General features: G+C 46.5%; 3 protein-coding genes across 3 annotated transcripts; all 3 read left to right on the top strand.

Moving 5' to 3' along the window:
- Window positions 1–438: 438 nt before the first annotated feature.
- On the top strand, window positions 439–3,489 carry AtWU_01886 (PX domain protein; the record flags this gene model as incomplete). Its single annotated transcript, XM_035497000.1, has 2 exons — window positions 439–995; window positions 1,047–3,489. The coding sequence occupies 2 exons, from the start codon at window positions 439–441 to the stop codon at window positions 3,487–3,489; spliced, it is 3,000 nt and encodes a 999-aa protein (XP_035352893.1).
- A 360-nt stretch (window positions 3,490–3,849) lies between these two features.
- AtWU_01885 (transcriptional coactivator p15/PC4 family protein) lies at window positions 3,850–4,409 on the top strand (the record flags this gene model as incomplete). The annotated part of the gene is made up of 2 exons (XM_035496999.1): window positions 3,850–4,128; window positions 4,182–4,409. 2 exons carry the CDS (start codon window positions 3,850–3,852, stop codon window positions 4,407–4,409), a joined length of 507 nt encoding a protein of 168 aa, XP_035352892.1.
- Window positions 4,410–6,963: 2,554 nt separating this feature from the next.
- AtWU_01884 (uncharacterized protein) lies at window positions 6,964–10,595 on the top strand (the record flags this gene model as incomplete). The annotated part of the gene is made up of 2 exons (XM_035496998.1): window positions 6,964–7,842; window positions 7,902–10,595. 2 exons carry the CDS (start codon window positions 6,964–6,966, stop codon window positions 10,593–10,595), a joined length of 3,573 nt encoding a protein of 1,190 aa, XP_035352891.1.
- Between the last annotated feature and the right edge of the window lie 366 nt (window positions 10,596–10,961).

The following is a 10,961-nucleotide window of genomic DNA, read 5'->3' as shown; positions in this document are numbered from 1 at the left end:
TAATCCTGCTCCTATGTTAGACCGATATACGCAGGTCGCATTACCTATTTTAGCTACTATATATGGCGGACTTAATCGACGATCACAAACCTATTTGGAAAATATGATTATCCCATTTAATGCTACTGGTACAGATAGATTTGAGCTGATTTGCACATCCTGAATATACATTACTCGTGGTTTTTTTTTACTACTTGGTAGACAAAAGTGCTAAGTATGTAGTAGCACTCCATAGCTATACAAGCTCGTGATTCCCCGGCCGGTTGTATTAGGTAACCAAAGCGGACATGCCGATCAGATAACCAGATGTTAAAGGACAACCGAGCTTCCTGACGACGCGCAGCCTTGATCATTCGCGAAATCTTGGTTTTCCTTCTCCTCAATAAATCTGCAAGCCTGCGTTACGGTCAATGCGATCATCTAACAGAGCCAATCGCCATGGATGAGACTTCCAACTGGGCGGAACAGTCACAGCCCAAGAAACCCGAATTAGCTGAGACTTCTAACGTTGGTTTGCCGACGAGCTACAGCGAGCAGGCTGCGACGGAGAGTTTAAACCCTGTGCGATCAAAAGGAGTCATTGAATCGACACTTCAATTTCTCTCAACGGCTAATAGTGAGACTCTTCTGGGTGTCTTCGCATGCTTGGTAGGCGCGACGCTCGTACTTTTTGGAAGACTAGGTTTGCTCTTGATCGGAATTGCTAGTGGTATCGTCTTGCACGCACAATGGGAGGCAGTTTATGAAGACCCTATCCATCCATTATCCAATCCCCGACAGCGAAGGAGAAAGGAGCTCGCCCTGGACATAGCCAGAAGACTACTCGATTGGCCGAAAAGTACGACCTTGGCTGCCGATGCTGAACAAGATGACACTGGGCAAGTATTCCTCTTCGGGGACTCTTCCTCTGCTGATCTTGATTATTCTGCTCTTGGCCCCAAGACAGCGGATGCCCTGAGATCAATCACCGATGCAGTTATGAAGGACTATGTGATGTAAGCTCTCGCCTATAATGCTACTTCGTGAGCTTACCAGACCTCGAAAAGCTCCTGGTCTAGTCCAATATTACCGCCTGAGACAACATTTCATCTGGCATGCAGGAAGTTGTTGGCCGAGTTTATCTCGTCCTTGTCATTGCACCTCTCTCGTAAACGCTCTGCTGACACCTTTTTGGAACTCCTCACTAACTCATCCTCACTGATCATTGTGTTTTTGAATGAGCTTTCTGCAGCATTCGAGTCCGTTGGCTCCACTAAACCGCCGGAAGAGGCAGTCTTGCGCTACATAGAGACCTCCCCTGAAAGTGGCCTGGCGAATATCTTAGCCAACGACCAACAGAAGAAGAAGCTCGACATTATAGCGGACGATATTTTGGCCAGATTTCTTGACCCAGATGTCTATGGATGTCTGCTGCTCAGAAATTTCATGCGCGAAATGTTCGTGAGCGTTCTATTCGAGTCAACCGTTTCGAGTCTTTCGAGGCCAGAAATCATCAATGGCTGGATTATATATCTTTTTAGTGAAGGCAAGTCAGACATAATGACTGCAATAGATGCCGGTGTGGAAGGGGCCCAAGAACAAGTTGTGACAGCAACTAGAGAACTCAACAGCGTAAATGAACTTCCATCCGATACAACGCGCAACACGAGCCCAGACTTCGATATCACTAGGGATATAATACAACATGAAATGGCAAATGTTGACAGGGCAACAGTGGAAGCCAAAATAGAGGCGAAGCGACTCAGTGACATGATCACGGCGCATGATCAGCAGAAGCAAAGCCCAGAGAGAGCACTGGGAAACGATGTGCAGGAGGTGGCATCGGATGACAGGATTGATCATAGAGAAGTCTTGCCTGCAGACGAGATCGGAGACGGAGCTTTGCAACGCAAAGTCTCAGGTTGTGATCAAGCAAAGCATATTGAAAATAATATCGATTCCAACGTGGAAGAAAATAACAGCTCGTCTCCTTCACTCATGCAATTCAAGAGTCCAACCGCACCGACTTCGCTACCGGAACCAGCCATCCTTCATCGTGCATCCATAACGGTAGAAACCGAAGCTTCAAAGGTCACATCGAAAGGCCCACTCCGCTCAAAGCCAACGTCGGACTATTTACTGCAAGTTGAACCTGTATCGACACGGTCTACTGGGTGGATGGTTTTCCGAAAATATACCGATTTTGAATCGCTTCACCAAACTTTGGAGGCTATCTCGAGACTGCACAAACTACGGAAGTTCGCAGACGATCACCCAGTTGTACCCTCGTGGAAAGGCCAGACAACATTGGAATTGGCTAAGAACTTGGAATGTTATCTTCAAGATGCTCTTAACCACGAGTCTCTGGCAGAGAGTGAAAAGATGAAACGATTTCTTGGCAAGGATGAACATCTTGGATCGGACTTCAGTAATCCTTACGGCAGGACTGGGTTCCCCTTTCCAAGCCAATCTGCACTCGAGAATGTAGGAAAGGGAGTGTTGGGAGTATTATCCAATGCACCCAGAGGCGTCTCGGGAAGTGGCAAAGCCATGTTGGATGGCATGACAGGGGTGTTTGGTGGAGGCAGCAGTAAAAAGCAATCACCGGATTCAGTGGTAGGCGATAAAGCCAGGCCACTAAATCCTGTCAACCATAATGGGTCAATCGATCAGGTGTCAGAGGGGAGACCTCGGAATTCTACGAGGATTGGCTCGGCTTCCCCACCGGACGGATTTCACACAGACAAGGCATTTGGGAGGCCAGCTCCCCCTCCTGAAGAGGCTTTTTCGAATAAATTCGAAACGGCCACGGACTATGCAGGATTTCCCGACAGCTCAGCTCAGACGACGGATGTAGGAAGCACTGTGGCTTCTACACAACTGTCTCCTTCAACCGGGCGCAATACTTCGGCTGACCTACCCCGGTCTCCTGGCGGGACGCAAGATAATTCTCACGCCAACAGCGAAGGGCAAGCACCAGACGCTGAATCAAGCGAGTACAGAAGTCAAGGCAATCCTATCACGCATGAAGAGACGCGCATAGCAGTGGAGCTCATATTCGCGGTAATCAATGAACTATACACCTTGTCTTCGGCATGGAACATACGCAGGACTCTACTTAATGCGGCAAAATCGTACATATTACGCCCCGGAAATCCTCATTTGGAGACGATCCGTGAGCTGCTCCAGGTATCGATGATTGATTCGCATACGTCAGATGAAGCAATTGGGCTATATCTCAACAAGTTACGTGAAAATGCTCTGCCAACGGAAAGCGAGTTAAGAAACTGGCCGCCGCCATCCACTGATGCTGAGAAAGAACGGCTGAGGGAGACGGCTCGCAAAGTCTTCGTTCAGCGAGGCTTACCCCAGGCTCTTACGAGCGTTATGGGAGCAAATGCCAGTAAGGAAGTTTTGGGGAGAATCTTCGATTGTCTGCAGGTTCAAAATCTCGCTAGGGGGTTTGTGTATTCTCTTTTCTTGCAGGCTCTCAAGACTGCTATCCTCTAATATTAACATCCGGGCCCCGACTCGCTGAGTATTAGCGATCGTTAGCGATCACAAGAATCCCGTCGCATGTATAATACCAAGATTAGTTCCTTTTCGCATCTCTAGTTGATTGAACATCACATGTTGTTTCGGTAATATAAACTTCATTCATTGTATGATGACTGTAATTGAATGTTCACTATTTGATTTGGGTCACGTGATATACATACCACATTGACGGTCCGTTCCCCCATACATATAGTTAATGGAGAGCTTGTCCACTTTGAGCTTCCGAGAGAGATATCATTGACACATCATATCAATCTCAACACAGTCAGTGGTAAAGTTACGTCGCCCCTTCCTTTGGCAGCAGACATAGTTATGTCTTCCAGAGCAAGAAAACGCGAACCAGACGCTGAGAGTGATTCTATCGACGACCATCGGTCATCAAAAAGGACGAGGGGCAATGTCTCGAAGGGAAACCCAAACCCTAATCATGCCGATTTACTCGCTGGCCAGGGAAAGCTTGACTCGAATGGAGACATCTACTGGGAAATCTCCAAAGCACGCCGTCTGACCATCTCATCTTTCTGTGGAAAGACCCTGGTCAGTATAAGGGAATACTACGAGAAGGATGGCCACGAGCTTCCTGGGAAGAAGGTTTGTCTTCTATGTTCTAATAGGCCTCGTCACGAAACTCATCGTTTGCGCAGGGAATCTCTTTACCAATTGATCAGTTTTCCTCTCTTGTGAAATTATTACCTCATATTGAAACCACTCTTCAGAATAAAGGCGAATCAATCCCCCGACCACAGTATGATAGCGATAGTAAATTGACCAGTGAGAACAAAGAGGTCGGTGATGACTCTGGTGAATATTCGGATGACAAGGATACGCGCCGGAATATCGAAGCGACGAGTGAGGACGACAGCGATGAGTAGGCATACCCACCAAAGGGGCTAGAATCGTCGTGAGGCAGAGGGTATGGGTTTATCAACAAAGCCATTATTGCTTATCTATCCCTGGGCTTCACTGACGCTGAATAATAATGAAAATGATGAGTGGACCTGTTGGATTCGTTATTAGTAGGTATGCAAGTCGTCGAATATGCCATGGATCCCAAACCACGAGAGTACGTATACAAAGTTTTGAAATCGCATCCTGAATGCACTCTAGCTTTCATGAACACCATATCCAGCTAGTCTCTTTGAGTCCCAGTTGAATTTTACTAGATGTTCTATCAGAATTTCCCTTATCACCTCATCGCTAGATCTCGGTCACTCTTACACTTCTTACAACTCCAGTAGACCTACTTACCGATCGGAGCCTTGAGCAGGTAAGTGCATTCAACCGAGTGTTTTGGGGAAATAAATGTATAATTTACAATAAAATGGTTTAAGATAAAACAAAAGGCACTTGTTACCTATGCGTCTCTTTATTGTATCATAACTAGAAGAACACTAGCTGCAGTACCGTAGAATAAGTAAATTGAAATTGTTTAATGCGTGTCTGGCATGGTGAAGCATCTAGCTCTGATTCATTCAATCTTTTTCTTTGAAGTTGCTTATACAGCAACACAAAGCCTCTGGGGCACTAGAGAGTGCCTTGGCAGTCATCTAGTAATGGTGCCTGTGCCTAGATAGTGAAGATATCAAAGCAATTTTAAAAATTCGAGAGAGGTTGGGGGCCGGAAGAGAGACTTGTTGTATGAGAGGGTACTATCCATGAGATACATGTAAGACTAGCCAGGGTGTTGAACTACTAGAAGTTTGACGTCTAACTTCGATCCGAATACAAACTAGTTAAGTTTATATAGTATTATTATGAAAAGACTGGCTATTGACTATACCGTCATGTTGTGGAGGTTCAACCCAAACGATTACAGATTAAATTTGCATACAACCTTGTAACCCTAGATGTATGTATGTATCAATTAATCTATGGGTTCAATACTATGAAATAACTGAGTACTCGGGTTAGCCATACTTTGTTCATCAACTAAATTTTTAGTACCACAAGATGCACGCTATATTTGGCATCCTAGAGACCCGCATTTGAATGCACTGTCTTTGGGGTAGATAGTCACAATTCAGAATCTAGTATTTTTTTTTTTTTTCTTGGCTATGTACAGTGTGACACCTATTGAGACATTGTAAACTCTGTAATCCCTTTAGAATATGCATTAAGTTATTTATGAAGCCTTTTTGTGCTGGGTATTATTTATGGCTATGCGAATACCCTACAAGTAAGTACTTGATTGTGATGCGTTATGCCCCTTACAATGTTACAAACTCTGTACTCCGTACTATGGGGCAACTATGGTTGTTGTCCCGTGGAAAGTTCGGTGGTTAGCTAGCAAAGCAGATCCATGGCTAGTGAGGGACTTCCGTCATATCAGACCAGAAAATGGAAAACACAAAAGCCCCTTCCCCTCCCCCTTTTCCACCCTTTCCCTCCCATATAACGCTACAGTATAATACGTGCTGCTTGAATATTTTCTTGACCTGAATTATTAAGATACCCACCCGCACAAGCCCTGGCTATCAACCTGAAATTACTGGTTTTCCTTGTCAGCCTGGACGTATAGTCCGGTTTGACCTGTCTTATCCTCCTTGTGACTTGATTGCTTATCAAAAAGAGTGCTTTTGGTATGTCCTGACACAGTCATTTAGTTACCTCTAAGTATCAGTATTCAGAAGAGTGAAAATCTATCTCAAACCATTACAACTATGACTTGCACCACTGGCTATTTCCTACTAACAGCTAATTACCCCTCTAGTATGCTTGAAGGCCTGTGTGGACTAGAGTTCCGGATCCGAGTTCAATCCCTACCGTCGGGTTTATCGAGCATCCTACCAGCGCATATCAACCAAGAGAGAGCAAGTATCCTGGTTTGTCGAACAACTTTGTCTATTATCATCTCGTGCATACACTGCCTGTTGTGCACCAGGTCTGGGACAAACTTGTCATGATTAAGGGGAGAATGCGCATTCTATAACGCCAAACCCGCCAATTGTATTGTCAAAACACACGCGCGCACACACACACTATGCAACCGGAGTGAGTACTCTGGTATGGGTGCAAGACAGCAATCGAGCTGACAAATATCTTGTGTGGACTATCTCAGGCTGCAGAAATACTGTGGACACATCAGCTTCCGGTAAAAAGGATCTTCCTCGTTGGCCAAGCCATCTTCGGCGGTGCTATACTACCTATCTGAAAGCCGAAGCCGGGAAGCTTCATGACTGGTTCTGCCACTCTATATACTGCTAGTCTCTAACTGCGGTCACGGTATCGCAACATCGGGATTGTGTACCAACGTTCCCGGATATTTCTGGAAAACGTCTTGCGCCCGTTGGTATTTCATCCAAGTCAACGTTCTAATACATACTGGCATATGCTGAACGCAATCGTATACAGTTGAGGAAAGTCGAGTTATAGTGACCTGATAGACAACGCCCACGTTCATCCATCCCCACAATCGCATTACAGGCTATGTCTAGATTAAAGGATTCGGATACCGCGGATTACATTTCCAGAATCGGTTCAGGAACTCCGGCAAATTCTGCCTCGCCACAAGCTGCTGTGTCGCTAGACAAGACGGATAAAGGTCTCATCCGTGAAGGACTAGGTAATCTAAATCGCTGGTCGCAGTCTACAACATCTAGCCAAAATTCGCCGGAAAATAATCGCCGACTCGATTTTACCAGAGTGCCTAGATCACCTTCCCCAACCACTGGCCATGACGAACACATTGACAATAATGACGGCTCGGAAAATCAAAGTCGAATAGCTTCCGAAACTGGCATTGAAATACATGACGGATTTCACATGCCGGAGACATTTGATACTTATGATGAATTGCGCACGCATCGCCCTTTTCAAACGTCGATCACGTCGAGTTATGGTGATCCTGCACCAAATCACCCAGTCGATGTTGTAGGAGCGACAGTGCCACAGAGTAATTGGATATTTTCTGGGGCCACTGAAATACCCCATAACCTTTTCCAAGACCCCTGGGTCAAGGAAAACGGTTCAGGACCTGATTCCGCCCGGGGCAAAAGTAGTGTGGTTCCTACTCGCCCAGTTCTAGAGGCACACAGTCCACGTGAATCAGGGCCTAACGCACCAGCAGAGGAAGGACCGCAGTTGATCTCTGAGGGAGATAGGAGTCAGGAGAAAAGAAAGCGGGGTCAGTCACAGAAAGCAATGCTTTCCAAAGCGTTGCAGAAAGCGAATACCGCAGTTCTTCTCGACAATGCGGCGAACTTCGAAGGGGCTATGGAGGCTTACAATGATGCGTGTCAACTCCTACATTTGGTAATGCTTCGGAGCGACGGAGGAGAAGACGAGAAACAAAAACTTCAAGAAATAGTGAGTTTCTAACTGAACTCAAATTCTCTTCATTTCTAAAACTGAAATTTTTCTTTTAGCGTGATACATATATGGTACGAGTCACTGAGCTACAACGTATGGATTTTTCATTTCGAGATTTGGATAGCAAAGCCCTCCCTGAGCGTCCGCTAAGTCAAGAATCATATGGTGAATTATCTCATCCAATCGTTGATGAGAACGATGTAATGGCCAGGGAGAAGCGTGTCTCTTTGCAGCGCAGTTCTATGGTCCAACCGTTTGATCTGGCGGAAGGGCTAGCGTCCAGTTGGGATCACCAACCGCGCCAGTCATTATTACCGTCACCGCTAGGTGATCGTACACCGACTACAGCCCAATCGTCTAATTCGGTCAATTTCCATCATCCTGGATCATCCCGGCGTATATCGAAGTTTGATTACATGGGTGCTTCAGACCCCTCGGAAACAATAACCTCAGGAGTAGATATCACTCATGCTGCTGGCCAGTCTGACCTGTCCTCTTTCGGGGATCATAAGAAGGACGTGAATGAATCGACGTCTTGGCTCGACACCATTGATGAATCTGGCGCATCTTCCCCAGCCTCGATACGCTCAGAAGTGTCATCAATATACTTGCGACATAGAGGGAGCTTTCATCACGCTGTCGGTACCGAGGCCGAATTTGATGCTGCCCTCGATGCTGCTGTGGAAGCTGCATATGATGAAGGTCTGGAACCAGCTGTCGATCTAGATGATAATGGTAGCAGCAATGACATTGTGGCCAATGCTCGGAGAAATGTCGAAATCGCGAAGCAAAAGGTGAGAGAAGCTGAGCGGGAGGCTCAGATAGCATTGACACGCGGGCAAGAAACACAACGTCTTCAAGAACAATCCGCGTATGACGGTGTCAATGATATTAGGACCGATTATCTAGATGAGGAAGCTGAAGAAGAGGAGCGATTGCTGGAGGAGATGACCAGAGGCTATGTTATGGATGACTTCGAATTTGGCATTCAGTCCAAGTCCGCTCTTCCCCGCCAGTCAAGATCGGGTAGCCTTTCTAGCAAATTGCGGGATGGCTCGACTGCTTCCAATACTATGACAGCCCTAAGCCCCCTCGCAGAAGATGCAAGCCTGCCCTTCACTGATAATACAAACTTCGAGCCTAGCGGGTCGTCTCCCCCAAGTCACGGCGCACTTTCGGTTTCGACAAATTCGGGACATGCCTCAATATCAACGCCAACGGTGCGAGCACGGAGACTATCGGGTCAGTATGCCACGGAACTAAAGATCGAAACAAACACGGACCCATTCAGTTTTCGGCCGCCGCCAGTTCCAAAAGATAGTACCGCTTCAACCTCTACTATCAATCATCAGCCAGGTCGAGCATCGGGTCCTACTTCTGCTCTACGATCAGCCGCATCCGTGAAGAATCGAAATGTCTCAATTGGATCGTTTAACGAAGATGCTCTATCTAACGCAATCTCAGAAAAGATGCCTCACCAGGACGATGATGGCCGTGAGCTCTCCAAAGTTCCATCTCCAACACGTCCCATCGGCAAAGTACCTTCAGCACCGGATAATCTGGGCAAGCTCAATACAGGACTGGGAACTTTTCGTCTGAGAAATATCTCAGTTTCGGGGCCGGAACCGTTTGTTGAGTCCCCAAACAGTCCGTCAAGCAATGCGTTTCCTGCCGTCGATACCCATAAAGTGCCGATGACTGGTTCAATACCTATAATCCCCACACCCACTACTGCCATGATGTCGGCGAATGGCTTGCCAAGTGGAGGACTGAATATATTCGATAGCCATATACATTCCCCGACGAGCCCTGGCTCTCCAAATTTGTTGGCCACCGATCCTCCTCTTCCATTGGAGCCGTGTCCTGAGTCATTTCTTCTGCGTCCATTTTGGCTAATGCGCTGTATCTATCAGACAATTTCTCACCCACGTGGTGGTTATTTGTCCACGAAGTTGTTTATTCCTCGAGACGTGTGGCGCGTGAAGAACGTGAAAATCAAGGCAGTCGAAGAAAAGGTGTCTAACTGCGACTTGCTAACCGCAGCATTACTCAAGTTGGCAAAGGTTGATACTTACGATGCTGATGCTGTTTTGGAAGAAATGCAGTCTTTGGAAAGTGTACTTGACCAGGTGCAGATGTCGCTGTCCAAAAAAATAGGGAGTGAGGTCGGAGTGCAGGGCGCCATGCCACTCTTCAAGTCGGCTCAATTTTTCGAAGACCCAGCAGCCGTCGATGCGCCGCCCTCAAAACCATCGAATGTACCGAGCAAATCATATCTGACCTCCTGGCGTAAGTTACGGTCAAAGAATTCCGGTGTCAATGCGACGGCTTCGCTCCCTGCATCAAAGGACACCAATAAGGACAATGCGACCGTTAGCACCATTCCGATGACGTCTTTGCCCACTTCCCAGCCATTGAGGCGCAGGGTATCTCAATTGCACTACAATGGATCTAATAACTATATGGGAGCCTTGGCACGGCTTTGCGATGCAGCTCAGGTATTGGGTATGTGGCAGGACTTACCCCACTATCGTTTCGGCAGTGTTAACCCCGCTTGCTTAGATCAAATTGCTCAACAAGTCGAAGATCCTGGCCTAAGGCATTCTTCGCCGACGTTAGTCGGCCTAGAGTTAAGCACTCGCCATGCTGCAGAGTTCTTTGGACTCTACGTTTGTCGGTTTGCCCTGAACGATATCGGTATGATGCTTGATAAGTTTATTAAAAGAGGCAGTGAGTGGGTACTGATCTGATGATATGGCTTTGACTTACATGTATCATACTTGGAACTTCCTCTTCCCCTTCTTCATGCTTATTCTATCACTATTTTGATTCTATTTTGTTTCTCCCATCATCATTCTTTTCTTCATTATTATCAATAATATGCTTATTGATCGAACTTGAGCATGTAAATTCACTTGTACAAGTACCTGCAAGATCGCATGTTTTCTTCTATTTATTCCTTAGCTTTTCCAGTTGTGATGGTTCTCGATAAATATACTGCTGGAGTTACCATTTCGCATCTATCTTGGGGAGATATTCAAACCCCGTGCATACCCTGTGTTCCCTGTCGATTGCTTTCCCACGAATGCGGCGATGTTTATCGTTTCCATGGACTT

This window comes from Aspergillus tubingensis (assembly GCF_013340325.1).
Source record: "Aspergillus tubingensis WU-2223L DNA, scaffold_3, whole genome shotgun sequence".
Taxonomy (NCBI): domain Eukaryota; kingdom Fungi; phylum Ascomycota; class Eurotiomycetes; order Eurotiales; family Aspergillaceae; genus Aspergillus; species Aspergillus tubingensis.
The sequence above is the reverse complement of the archived record's forward strand: the minus strand, read 5'-3'. Positions and strand labels throughout refer to the sequence as shown.